Source organism: Acomys minous, assembly GCF_964271855.1.
Source record: "Acomys minous genome assembly, chromosome: 11".
Lineage (NCBI taxonomy): Eukaryota > Metazoa > Chordata > Mammalia > Rodentia > Muridae > Acomys > Acomys minous.
Genome location: NC_140492.1, coordinates 65,023,963 through 65,039,118, shown reverse-complemented (window position 1 = coordinate 65,039,118; position 15,156 = coordinate 65,023,963). Strand labels below are relative to the sequence as shown.

Below are 15,156 nucleotides of genomic sequence, written 5' to 3'. Positions count from 1 at the left end.
TTATGGCAGTGTCAATCTGTCCACGTTCTTTCTGCACGTCCATGGGAGCATATTGTATGTAATCTCTGTGTCGTAAGGAAGGCACGGAACAGTAATGGGGTAGCAAACATGGTTAGAAGTGCCATCACTTCCAAAATGTGGCCCATTGAATCTTCAGGTACAAGGGAAATCCTCCAGATTGGAAGCTGGAGACCAACAGTGTAGCCAAGACCCACTCACACTGGCTTCACTTCCCGGTTAAAAGTAAGCATGTGAAGTGTCAGGGATGATAGATGGTGTCTGTCTGTAGTCCCACATACTCAAATGGCTGAGGCAGGAGGGTAACTTGAGAGGTGGAGACCAACCTCAGCAACATAGCAAGATATGGCCAGCTAAGCACTCTTAAAGAATACATATTCTTTTTTTGGCATCTCTTGGACCTTTTTCCAAAGTAAGACTTACAGTAGCGTACAAAGAAAGCCTCAAAAATTACAGGGAAATTGGAATAACATTCTGAGTCCTCTCTGACCACACAGAATAATGTTAGATATCAAAAGCAAGCAAAAACTAGTCACGGTGCAGAAACCACTTAGAGTAAATAGCACACTATTGAATAACACGTGGGCCATTTAGATCTTCCCTCCTTCCTACAAGGCTCAGGGACCATCAAGGACTAGGGGCTGCAAGGGGAGGCAGAGTAGGCTTTCTTCAATGCAGTGGTTCCCAACCTTCCTGATGCTGTGACCCTTTAACACAGTTCCTCATGTGTGGTGACCCCCAGCCATAAAATTATATTTGCTGTTACCTCTTAACTATAATTTTGCTACTGTTTTGAATCATAGGGCAAATATCTGTGTTGTCCAATGGTCTTAGGTGACCCATAAACTGCTGAACTAAACTGAGCAGTCTCAAAATAAGAAATGTCTAGAAAACATTTAAAAGCATGAACAACATCTTTAGCAATCATAGCGACCACCCTAGTAAGAATGGCTATTAAGAACAGCAACAGTAACAAATGCTGGGGTGGACGTGGGGAAAGGGGGCTCTTACACACTGTGGGTGGGAGTGTAAGCTACTGTGGCCACTGTGGAAATCAGTCTGGAGGGTTTTCAAAACCTAGAAACGAAACTACTATCTGATGCAGGTGGGAACAAGTGACTATTGACAGATTCTGGAACGGGGGAACCACTGTCTTCAGTTGTCTTCAGCACCCAGTGCTGGGCCACCCAGTCTGTAACAGAATGCTCCAAACCGTGGTCACACAGACGGACACGGCTTAAACTGTGGGTCACAAAACAAACAGGCATAAATGAGGATATGAGAGGATATGAGAGAGATTTGGAGAGAAGAGGGGTACGCAAGGGTAGGAGGGGGACAGCCCAAGTCCGGGTAGAAGTGTTCAATATGCATTATTTACACTGTGTGAAACTGTCAAATAATAAATTATTGGCGTGAAAAGTGCTGAATAAGAGCTGTAGCCTCCCAGAGGGGTAGATAACTCCATGGAGTTTCAGGCCTTACCATATCCTGACTTTTCTAAGTGAATGTTCATTTCTCTCAACTTCAAATTTTACTGAAACTGTAACTTTGAATATCAAATACATTTTTACTTCTTACAATATTTCATCTGAGAGTCCCGAACAGTAATGCACCCTGAGAACTAATTTGCTATATTTGGTAAGTGATTCCGCTTGGAATCATGAAACGGGTACAGTTAGCTTCATGTGGCAGGGACAGGGGTCCGCCCAACTCACCAGGTGAGGCTTGGCTTCTCTGTCTACCAGCTGGGCGGCTTGCACCCCTGCGGTCACTCTGTAGTCCTCTATGCTCTGCTGCATTTCCATGTGCTCAGGGTTGGCCATGAAGAATGTGTGAGCTGCTTCCATGGCCTTTTCCAGCTGGTTCAGCTGTAGAAGAAAAAGATGCAATCAAGGAAACGTTCTGTAAACTTGGCTTTGGAGAACTAAAGAGAGCAGTCTAAGATCTTAAAGTAGAGAAGCAGTAAGGGCCGGATTCCAGGTAAACATGAACATGCAAACACGCACGCACGTGCGCACACACATGTGCGCACACACACACACGCACGCACGCACGCACACACACAAACAGACACACACACAGACACACACAGACAAACACACAGACACACACACACACACAGACACACACACACACACACACAGACACACACACACACAAACACACACACACACACACACACAGACACACACATGCGCACGCTTCTACTCTATCGTATTAAACCTTAGCATTTTGAGTGCTGTTAACAAACTGCTCATGAAATTACATGTGGATATTTTTGTCCCAGTGAAAGGAATAAATAGAGTTTGTTCCCAATTTATTCTCTTCCTTCTTTTTTTCTTCCCTGCATTTTCTCCATATCTGTGTTTTAAGGAAAGTCATCTGCACCCTCATATTTGGTTTATGGTTGTTCGCAAAAAGAAAGAAAAAACAGTTTGGTAAGATTTGACCCTCTAGTTTACATTCCAACACTGGGGTTCATACTTTCCTGTTACTGATGAGAGGCGGAATACAGCTGTGGTTTTTCTAAGTGATGGAATGGGATAAACTCTCCCTCCACCACACCGCATTAGGGTTTTTTTTTAAAGGCAAAGAAAAAAAGTTTTTACTTCCATTCTACAGAAGATGCCCCTTTTTTTCTCCTTTATTAATTTATTCTTGTTACATCTCAATGGTTATAAAAAGACTTATTTATTATATATACAGTGCTCTGCCTGCATATACACTCACAGGCCAGAAGAGAGCATCAGATTACGGTGTAGATGGTTGGGAGCCACCGTATGGTTGCTGGGAATTGAACTCAGGACCTCTGGAAGAGCAGTCAGTGCTCTTAACCACTGAGCCATCTCTCCAGGCCTAGGGTTTTTTTGTTTGTTTGTTTTGATTTTTTTTTTTTTTTTTGGCTTTCGAGGAAGTTGAAAGATGTAAACTAGCCTAACACAGAAAAGAGGCTCACTTTGAAACTCTGATTTTCATTAACACAAAAAGGTGGATTGTTCTTAGTTACGTGTGTAAGTCGGGAGTGGATGGATGGCAAAAGAGAGTGGTGGATCGGCTGGAGCCGGAGTTCTAGGCAGTAGAGAGCAGCCTGGCCTAGGTTCTAGAAACTGAACTCGGGTCCTCTACAAAAGCTGTACAAGCTCTTAACCATGAAGCCACGTCTTCAGCACCGCACAGGACAGACTTAGAATGATCACTGTGCTGACACTCCTTAGCCTCTTTGTGCCAGTTCTCATGGTGAAAATTAAAGAGATGTTTGTAACTAAGTGGAATTAAATTCACTCAATGTCAGAAAACGTTTTGGCATTCTGCTCGAGTCATGGAGAATCCTTACAGAAAGATTCACTTTCTTCACATCAGAAAAGTAAACATTTATATTAGGACTTTAAATAGTAAAACCAACTGTTTGATACATTGTGAGGCATGAAGAGATGAAATCACACTGTTACTAAATACATAAGTAGAAAGTCATCCAACATCATAAAACTATTCAGCTGAGTCTTTTTATAACAAAGTAGCTATTCAGTGACTAAAAAGGCAGAAGGAGTATGTTCCCAGATTCCCAGCATTGCGGAAATACACAAACAAACAACTTTTACCACAGAAACATTAACTGCCCTAATTCATGACCCAATGTCCTTACTTTTGCCTACTAATACCAAAGTCTCTAATTTGTTCAGATTTTCATATTAACTATGGACTGTCTTTCTCTTAGGTATTAGCTGACATCAGGTCTTGGTGTGCACCCACAAATGTCCTTCTGTCCATGTGACTGGTTTTGAATCTGCTCTCTTGCTCACTTCTAATTTCTCAATTTCTTCAACACTAGTACATAGAAATATAAACTAGTTAGGCATCTACATGGTGATATATATAAATGGGAACCGAGAAGATGAACACATTCTAAGTTGTCTATAAATCCAAATTTATTATTCAAATGAATACAGAAGACGATATTTAAATGTTAGTGATTTAGTCATGTAATAAGCCAAGACCGCTCATTAAAAGCCGCATGCCACAAGAGACTAAGTGGTATTCAAATGGCTTAACTGTGTTGTGTATGAATATGTTTCAGAAACAGTAGCATATTACTTATAAATGTTCTATCAATTAAACTATATGGGTTTTGCTCCCATTACCAAAGAATATAATAGGCGGTGCCCATGAGCACATCATTTATAAGGATGCAGCACATACTTGTGCTCCATGGAAACCGCCTCTGGGTAACAGCCAAACTACAAGTAATGAGTAAGACACATCAGCACCAACACATGGGATTTGCAGCTTGAGGCATTAACATGGGCACAACACAGTTTGATATTTATGCTCCTCACTTTCCCACCCTCCTATCTTGGCTCAGGATGGTCCACTGATCCAGAGAGTATTTGTCCATGCATCTTTTCTTTTTGAAATCTAATTTGTCCTACAAGACCAATCAAATGCTGCCTGAAGACCTTCTCAGATCTGTTGTGACAGTAGAAGAACCTCAATATTATCTTATCCTTATCCCTGTCCCAGGATTTACCATGCTCTGCCCCATGATAGGCAAGTGGATTTGTATCCCTATGGATGGTTTCTGTGGAAAGGAACCAATAACTTTTTATCTCTCTTATTATCTTCTCCCTACATTTCACATACGTGATTATCTGTGCAAAGACAAAAAAGGTGTATCTTTAACACATCAACACTAAGAAGTGCTAACAGCCTGAAACATCTCTGAAGTCATCATGCACACTCAAGTTCCTGACTTTCGTAAAGTGCGAGCCAGTGGTGACGATAGAGTTCCTTGTGTTAAGTTCACTGCGGTGGCTGCATGCTCATCTGCTTTCATTCTTTATAACCCAGTACAGAACAGACCATCCTGCCTCTGTGTGTGTATGTGTGTATGTGTGTGTGTGTGTGTGTGTGTGTGTGTGTGTGTGTGTGTGTGTGTGAAGGAGATTGTGTAACCTCACATTGAACCATAGAATGTCTTCATGCACTGGTCCTGGCTTTTAAATTCCACACTAAAAATATCTGTCAGAATATATAGATTCTACCATCATACTTACTGTAGGCTTTATGTGCTCGTACTTTGTGTTAGTGGTACATGGTAATAAATGTCCAAGGGATAATGTAATATATACACACAATGCCATTTATTGGGTGAAGATAATAACAAGGTCCCATAAGCATCAGATTTTAGCTTAAAAACTGAACTAACCACCAAAACCAAACAGCATTTACAGGACCCACATGAGATTTCCTTTAAGATAGCTATAAGCAAGCACGGAGAGGAGCTCTGATGTAAGAGTCACTCTGTGGAGTAGAAAAACAAACTGTAAATCGAAGAACAATTGAGGAGAATGGAATGGGTTGCTGAGAAGTGGACATCTAACTTATAACTGCCCACCAAGCTGTGGGAAACGTGGGGGGATAGTGTCCTTTTGGAAGTGCTGGCTTATTATTTCCTTCAGATCTTGAAGAATGAGAAAGCCTACCAGCCCAGAAGACAGATTGCACGGGGCAGTTGTGCCGGGTGGTGGGGGGAAAAATGAACTTTGGTGAACTCAGCACCATGTGACCACTCAGATGTCACACTGCCATAGGCTAGTGAGGGAGGGCAGTCCTGACACAGATCATCTCCCACAGGTAGTCCTAAAGACACTGAAGAGCATGCGCTGAACATACAAGCACCTCCAGGCGCCATCTACTGGCCACAGAGAGATTTCAGCTACAGCACCATGGCAGTCAAGACCTCAGAGCTAGAGGTGTATGTTTCTTTAGTTTAACTCCTCTTAATTGTCATTAAGCAGCTTTGCCCAGCTGAACCTGAACTTCGTCTGTATAATTCAACGGTATAATTTACAAGTAAATCCAGTAATCTAGTCATATACACATTCTTTACTTCAGCCACGCACATATTTGCCACGTGTTTATTCTGCACATTCTATGATAGCCTCAGAGTGTTGATGAAGAGATCCACATGGCCCACAAGGAAAAAAAAAAGCTCTGCTTTCTAGATGCTTTCAGGAGGAGATGATAAATCTCAAGTGATAATGAACATAATTTATAACCTAGCTAAGTGTTTAAAGGCATCAATGACCAATGCTGTGGACATGACCATGTTGGGCTGGGAGCGGGAGTGCAATGAATAAATTCAAGGGAGATCTCTCTGCAATGCAGCTTCTGAGAACTAAAGCAGAAGATCCACTTCCTACGAATAAGTGGAGAAAGAAAGGGTGGTGAAGATAGAGAAAGGGCCCTGATGGGGGAAAGCAGAGCAGAGCAGAGCAGAGCAGAGCGGAAGGAGGGAGTTGAGGAACTCGGACAGATGGCTGAGAGCCTGTGCTAAACCGGATGCCATTCTAAGTGCAGCAGGAAACTAACTATTAAAGAAATTCAAGAAGGGATGTAACAAGATCGTGTACACATCTTGAAATGATAACCACCGGGGGGGTGCTATATGGAGAAAAGAGTTTATAACAGAAAAGCCATGAGGTAACCCAGGTCAGGTCAGGATGTTCTCAAAATCAGCAAGACAGCAGAGGTAAGTCACTCCTTCCCTCCCGTTCTCTCCACGGCCCTTTTTTCACCCTCTTCCTTCACCCACCCTATTCATAACATTGTTTTCAACTCTGGAACCAGATTGGACAAAAGGACACAAAAATGCAGGAAGCAAGAAGGATGTTGTGCGCGTGCGTGTGTGTGTGCGTGCGTGCGTGCGTGCGTGCGTGCGTGCGTGCATGTGTGCATCCATGCACAGACTGGAGGTCAACACTGGTGTCCTTCTGTTGTTCCCTGCCTTTTTTGAGATAGGTATCTCATTGGTCCTGTGCTTACGGGTGAGCTAGGCTGACTGTCCACTGAGTTCTGAGGTTCTTCCTGTCTCTGCCCCTCACCCCAGCTGGAGTTTGAGATCCACATCACCAATCCAATCCAATGGTTAGAGGTGCTGGGATCCGATTCAGGTCCTTGTCCTCTCTTGATAAGCATTTTACTGGCTGAGCCAGCTTTCTAACCCCAGCAGTCTTCTTTTATTTAATGACCCTACAAGATATAGACTATGCCACCAGAAATTATTTTTGTAAATGTTTCACTTGCTAGTGAAGTTTACTTACAATTGTTACTGACCTAGGTTATTCTTCTTTTCCAGGCCTTATAGGTCCATGCATACTTCAAAAACACTGAAAAAAGCGCTTACTTCAGCAGCACATATACTAAAAACACTGAAAAAAAATTAAGTGAGCATTTTTGAGAAAATGTAAATTTTGAAATAAAATTTAGTCATTTGTAGGAGATATTGAACTAAACTAACCTTGTATGTGTAGTCTAGCAACTGTAAACATCAAGTTATGTAGGACAATTATATCTTATTTTACGAGAGCTCTAAATATTTTATAGAATGGAGTCAGATATATAGAGAATAAAAAAGCAACCATATGAAAAACTTTATATCTTATTTCCTAGTGATATGATGTTGCTCCTATAATTTAAAAATATCCATGTATGGAATTATTTTTGTAATTCAGTGCAGGAAATAATAACCTCTCCTGACAAATTTATAAGATTAACTTCAGTGTACCTTGGGGACACATAATAACTTGTGTTGTTCTTTGACTGTGACTTTAGGAAGCTTAATGCTGAATTTTTTTTATCATTAACAACAGCTACAATGTATTGAATTTGTAGTATAACAAGCTGAACGCGGAACATTTCTCTTCGAGTTATTGTATTTTTCCATTTCAAAATATAATTATCAAAATAGTTGCTCTAGCCAAGAAACTCAAAAGACCGTTTGTGTACAGGAATTATTTCAATTTCTAGAAATCCTCTTTCCTTCCTACATCACATGTAGACGATTCAGAAAGCTCTGGTGTTAATGTTCTCACGGTAACTCGGAAAGTAGGTGTCCGTGCTAGTGTAGAAAATGAATTATCTTTGTATTTATGGAATGTTAGCCTAGAATGTATCCATGGTTATGAATAAATATTTATGGCTTTCAAACTGCTATTTGGTGAGCATTAAGTGGGGGTGGGGGGGGGTGGGGAGGAGATTTCTGGAGAGTGATGTTTCCCCTGTGGAATAAGTCGAAAAGGAATGGGCTGATCAAAGAGCTTTCATCTGCCAAGTGTGTATGCACGCTCCTTCCCTTACTTAGTGTGCAGAGTCTGGTGAGTCGATGCCTGCTGTTTTTACAATATGGTGATGTCTTAAGCTTATACGTTAACATAAAACACTTGTGGTGGCCAGCCATGGAGAATGAGATGCCCTGGGAACTCATATAAACAACAGACTCCATCCATCAGCCAAATTTTCTAAGAGCTTCTTACATAAAGGAGACCCATGTTCCCAGGCAATGCAAACACTAAGAGGCAGAACAACAACAAAAACCCAAAACTGATGTGAAAAGAAGCCTCGGAGTATTAGTCAAAATTGAGTGCATGCTTAACTGGACAACGTCTCTCAAGCCATCTCTAACGTGTCCAGATTCCCAACAACAACCAACAGACATCAAAAACTTGGATGGCAGCTGGCGCAGAGGGCAGTCATCTGGCTTGGTCATGGAATGTGGGCCTGTCATCCTGGTCTTGGATACAGAGAAATGAGTCTGTGTGGTTTATTGGTATGATGACACTGTCAGTTTGGGTTCTAATCACGAGGGCAGAGATCAAGTAAGCAAGGAGGCGGGCATCCTAGTCTCTGTGGCATTGGTCCAACAGTCTCCCTTAAGGCGCTCAAGAGTGACTAATGATTCCCAAAGACACAGTTTGGGCTAAGACCTCTCTGACACTGGCTTCCTGCTACTGTTCTTGGAAGCAAAACTTTAATGGTCTCTGGAAATTTCTTCTGGAAGTACACGCCACACATTTCATAATACACTTTGGTCAGTGTCCTGTGAATGCTGTAGGAACCATAGCTTCAATGTACAAAGAATCACCTTAGTTTATTTAAAAAAAAATTAGTAATGTGACAATCAAAACTGACTCCTCTGATCATGACAGGGAAAGTAGAGTTGTAAGGTTGTTAATAAAAATTGATCTTTCTAAGTTGTGGTATAGTTTGAGACATACATTACAGTGAAACTAAAAGTGGTCACTCACTGGATGTCCCCAGTAGGAACATGAAATTCCTCAAGCATCTAGGGGTATCTAATAATCATTCAAAATGGCACTTTATACAAAAAAAAAAAAAAAAAAAAAAAAAAAGATTTTTAGCTCCAAGTAGAAAGCCATGCTGAGGTGAGCGCATTCTTGATAAGCGTCACAGTATCCTGGGCGTGCTTTTCCATGATGACCAATGGAGACTCGTGTTACCTGTCTCTGATGACCCACTGTGGAGTCCTGGGCAGAGTTTTAGTAGTGCCAAAAGCCAGTTCTTTGCTTGCCCACTCTGAGTCGTGGTTTGTAGGCATTAACATCCATACCACATCTCCTGAAACCTCACAATGAAGTCACAGTGATGTGGCTGGGTCTACTCTGATGGACAACCACCTGTGAACTTCTGCTTCTGAAACATTCCTTGAAAATCAACAGTGTAATAGCAGCTTAAGAATTGGTACAGTTCTTTGTTTTTGTTGTTGTTGTTGTTTTGTTTTGTTTTCTGGTCTTGAGACTATAAAGGAGAACAAACCAAAAGGAGTTTTTGGGTTTGGATTGTCTGTTTGTTTTAATGTGCCTGTAGGATTGTTCTGTGAAAGGACACAGTGACAGGCTTAACTCCTTATCATGGGCAAGAAGGAATGGGAAGCCAAAGAGTAGAAAGTCAAGTGTGGGCTTATTGTCCCTATTTATCCCATAACCACCTGGGTTTCTCCAAGGGCACTGCAAAGGCCAGCCCGTGGGTCAGGGAAAATAAATGCCCGGTTGGACATTGGGCTGCAGAACATTGTAATTATGCTAGGACAACACTGGGAATGTTGTCAACATCATCCCTTGAAAAGTCCTTGAGGGTTTGTGAATATACAAATAAATTCACCATTATAATTCCTGAATGTTTTAGACTCGGCGCTTCACAGAGAAAATTTAATATTCCCCCTCAACTATCCCCCTTGAGAAATGCAAGAAAATCACGCAAGTAAATCCAAAGCTTTTCCACTTTTTGGTAAGACAAAGACGTCAACTCCTTCTATGAAATATAAACCTTTGCTCTTTAGAGGAATGGGGAGATTGCCTTCAAAACATATTTCCAAGCACTCATGTCAGCTCATGCAAAGGAATGCAACAAGGCTGACAGCCAAAGAGAAGTTCACTCCCAGCGACCTCCTGGAGAAACCTTCCAAGAGAGTCCGAGGGCCTTCTAAGAACATCAAGCCTGGAGTGTGTTCCAAACCTGCTAGGCCGCATGGTCTCACCAAGGAAGTAGTGCCCATGACAGAGTTTCTCAGTGTTTCATAAATGCCTCTGGCTTCATACCTGCAGCTTCCAAGCAGCAATGACATTCGGGCTGGGGAGCAAATGAAACATCCCCATTATATCTACAGGTTATATATAAATACAAGTGTTCACTGTACAGAATCTATTGGAAGGAAAACTGAAGATTATCTGAGTTTCTGAGAACATTACCTTTTAGAAAATATACTTATGATCTAAAAGTTCGAGGTACTGTTGCTCTTACAAACACTCACTTCTAATAAGCTTAGGGAAATTGGCCTGAATGCATTTTCAGTCTTTAAGTCCGACAGGTCCATTGACTGGTAGTGTCTATGGTGCCAGGACCATAATTAGGATGTATATATTGGCGCTGGCAAGATGGCTCAGAGTGTAAAGACATCGGCCACTGGCCACTGAGCCTGGACAACCTGTGTTTGATCCCTGGGAGTCACGTGGTATAAGGAAGGAATCAACACCAGAAAGCTGTCCTCTGACTTCCACATGCATGCATGCCATGGCAAACATTGCCCCCCCACCCCCCGCAACTACCCTCATATACACACAAAATAAAAATATGAAGGGGAGAAACTTTAAAATATAAAATATACAGTCAAAAACACATACTTTGGATCTTATTCACTGTTCTCTCAGACTCAAGGTGAGCTAGTGCAAATTTCATGCATGTAGCAAGGTGTCTCTCAGAAAAAACAAAAACAAACAAAAAGAAAACAGACACACACAGACACGCAGACACACACAGAAACACACACACACACACACACACACACACACACACACACACACATGCACACATAAACCCTGATAGTTCTTTTGAATATAAACACTTTTGAGAATATAAAATAAATGTGACACGGTTGTATAAGTTACGTTTTAATGCTGCCATAAAATACCATGCAAAATTATAGAAGAAACAGTTTGTTTTGGTTTACCATTACAGAAGGACAGTCCATAATAGCAGCAGGTAGCAAGAGGAGGAAGCTGAGAGATTATGGCTTTATCACACACAGGGAACAGACAGCAAACAGCAAGCAAGATGAGACTACAAAAACCACAAAGCCCAGCCAAAGGGAGTACTTCCTCCTGCAATAGCATCACCAATTAACTGGGCATCCACTGTTCAAATACATGAGCCTATTAACAGCATTTTTCATTCAAAGTGCAACAATGGTCTATTAGATACAATCCAACTAAAAATACCTGGGGTTAGGGAGATGGATGTTTCGAGAAATGTTTTACTATTCAAGTGTTTCATGCTAAAGCGCGGTTGCCCAGTACCCTTGTAAAAGCAACACAGGCATAGTCTCCATCTATAGCACTGTCACTCTGAGGCAGAGAAATGGGCCACAGCTAAGGTGAGTAGTTAAGATTAGCTGGAACTGGTGAATACTGGGTATAAGTGCAGACTCAATTCAATAAATAAAGAGAAGAATCCAGTGTCAACTTTGGGTTGCACATACATTCACACAGGTGCACATGAACCTGGACACACATGTATGCCCCACAGATGAAAACACACACACACACACACACACACACACACATACCACAAAAAGAAAGAAAGAGCTCAGTCAGCACACTGTACAAGATCAGTCAATAGTTGGCCTCAGAGATGGTTGCAGAAGGAAATGTTAAGGCACAGTGACCTGCAGGGAAAGGCCTCACTGCAAAGCAGCATGGGTTGTAGGTCTTTAAGAACAGGGGCATGTGGGTACATTAGTAGGGGAGCATGAGGAACAGCTGGAGTGATGCACAAGTGAGGATGAGATGGAAGTTTTGCAGCTGTATGAAATACTATTGAGTAGCACTAGATAGTTGGAATCACTGCACACAAAGCTGAGCTATTTGAGGTTTTGTTCCTGGAAAAGGGGAAGTGATTGGTCTATGTGTGGATATGGAAATATGTATATACACACACACACACACACACACACACACACACTGGAGTGACTATGGTCACAAAAAACATATCCTGTTTATTTTTTAAAGGCTGTGAAAAACATAAACTAATTATGCTGGCTAGTTTCTGTTAGCTTGACACACAAACTAGGGGTATCTGAAAGGAGGAAATAGACCCAGCTGTAACGCATCTTCTTAATTCATGATTGATTTGAGTGGGCCCAGCCCATTATGGGTGGTACCACGCCTGGGCTGGTGGTCCTGGGTTCTAGGAGAAAACAGGCTGAGCAAGCCGTGTTGACCAAGTCAGTAAGCAGCACCTCTCCATGGCCTCTGCATCAGCTCCTGTGAGTTCCTATCCTGACTTTCTTTAATAATTAACAGTACTGTGGAGGTATCGGTGCCTGCTATAGAAAGTTTCCTCTCTCATCAGGTGGAGAAGGTGATGATAGTCTTTGAGTTCTGGGAAGAGCCTGCTGATCAAAGGATTAATTGGGAGAAGAATAGTTTGGAGAGGTTAGCTATCTTGGGAAAACAACTGGAATTCTCCTTTTAAAACAAACAAACAAACAAACCATCATGTTAGCAAAAACAAATGTAAAATCAGGAGTAGCCTTAAAATTTCAGAAGTATTCAGCTGAGAATAGAATGGAAACATCAAAGAGATTAGAAGGGTTTTGTGTGGGCTCACAGTTTGCTTGCGGATTGTAGAAATTCATCACCCCAAGGTTATGCTTGATGCCACATGGAGACGTTGAAAGGAGTGCTTTCTCTTAGCACTCAGTAACCTTAACCTTGGTCTGTTCAATTGAGTACCAGAAAGTAGCCACTTGAGACATACTTGGGGTTTTTGAACCAAAGGATGGCAGAAAGAAAAATCTTCCAAGCTGAGGATCGGAGCAGGGGCTCCATACATGGCAGTATAACCCAGGAAGTCAAAATGACTGGAGACTTACAGATAGCTCTTATCTTGCTAAGCATATCCCCCTGCATGCTTAAAGACCTACAAGAACATTTTATCATTAGTAAGTAAAGTGTAAAACAAATGTATAAGAGAAACAATTTTTTAGGGCAGGGTATCCAGAGTCTTCTGTGAATTTTCATAAGGGGAAATAATTTATTCCACAGTTTTCTAACTCTTCTGACCCAAAACTTCTGTTTACTTCAGAGTATCTCAAAAGACTAACCAAATTTCTAAGACTCCATTTGACTAAGGTAAATCTCACTAACTTTGAAGAATGATTTTAATTATAAAGCCATCACCAAATTGGTAGCAGAATCCTAAAATGTGGTATAGTGCCCCTTGACCATCACCTAGGGCAACACCTCCTCCCCTTCTAAGCTAATGATGTAAACAACTGAAGGTGTGAGCAGGGAGAGCCCTATGGCTCTATGCATCCAGAGGGAAGAGCTGAGACCCATCCTCTTTTCCTCTGCTTCCAAAGCCAGTGCTTTTTGTAGTATAGCACAATATCTAAGATGAAATGGCCAAACCGCCTTTTTCGTCAGAAAAGAGATATCTACCAATCAATATGTTTAAAAGTTACACCTAAGTCATATCCCTTGAAAACCAATGACAGTCAGAATGAGCCAAATTGAGGCTTTCCAAAACCACCCAGAATAAACTAAATTAAAGTTACAAAGTGGTTACAAATGAATATTTTAAAAAAGAACTATGGGAGTGTTCAGATTAAGAGGCTGGTTTGAGTTTATTTAAAAAAACAAAAAACAAAAAACAAAGCCAGGAAAAATTCATATCAAACAGACTGTGAAATTATATTGAGTTGTTAAAAAAAAAACTTAGGGTTTCTGATTTTGATTTTGTATACACTGTGGGTTGACATTGGTTCACGTCTCCCTTGAAATGGGACACCGTGGTAGAAGTTAGCTGTTGAATATTTGGTTTTTGCTAAGACAAGCTTGCCACTTTGGAGTTCCAAATTTTTCTGTACATGGTACTATTGACTGTGTATTTCCAGATGTTCTGAGATTTAGTCCCAATTTCATCTTTGAATTCAAAGTGGTCTACATTTATGAAAGGCCCTGTGCTGCAATGGGGAAGGTAGGACTGCATGGCAATACATTATGTTCAAATTTTCTTCAACATTCTAAGAGATTGGAACTTCCACCTGACCTCACAGAAGGTTAATAATACACCTTGAGGTCACCTCAGACTTCAAACTTACATCCTACCCTGTGCTCAGCATATTTGTTTAACCTTCCTATAAAAGAATAATGCAACAAACCAACATTCCTTGCCCTGGATTTCCTATGCAACCAACCTTTATTACCTAAATAATGCACAGCTCTAATTTTAAATTATGTACTTTCCATGGTCCTGACCCATGAGTAATGTGTGTCTGTTTCAATCTGTGTTATAATAATTTCTTGCTGAAAACAAGCAAATTAGGGTCTATAGTAATCATATAAGATGCATATCCACCATAAATGTTGGAAGCATCATTAGATATGGCTTAATAAAATGTGTTTGTTTGTTTGTATCTTGGTGAGGTGGGATCAGTTGAAAGCAGTGACTTAATCCCTTGTAAAACTCTGTTTGAGATGTCTGTAAAGAAGTCCTCATTCCTTCTCCATGTGATGTTTTCTGTGCTGTTCAAGAAAACATAGATGGAAAGAAGTAGAGACAGACACACATGCACAGACAGACACAGACACAGGGACAGATTCACCAGACAGCCTTCAGCAGGCACAGATTCAGCCCCATATGGCAGACAGACAGGGATGATGGCAGACCCGATGGAAGGGAAGGAGAGAATTAAAGCCCCTCTTTGGTCAAATGATACCAAGCAGATATACTTTATTTTTCAATTTGACGTTACTAATTCCTGCCCCTAATGTGACACCCACA

At 41.2% G+C, this 15,156-nt stretch overlaps 1 protein-coding gene across 2 annotated transcripts in view; it reads right to left on the bottom strand.

The window, feature by feature from the left end:
- P3H2 (prolyl 3-hydroxylase 2) overlaps positions 1-15,156 on the bottom strand; it is a 131,057-nt gene that overhangs the window by 32,734 nt on the left and 83,167 nt on the right. For both annotated transcript variants that reach the window (XR_014783385.1, XM_084802530.1), the window contains exon 2: positions 1,734-1,886. Coding sequence is in view for 1 of the 2 variants with exons in the window: in XM_084802530.1 (XP_084658656.1) it covers positions 1,734-1,886 (153 nt within the window). In the remaining variant the exon portion in view is untranslated. The remainder of the gene's footprint in view (positions 1-1,733; positions 1,887-15,156) is intronic.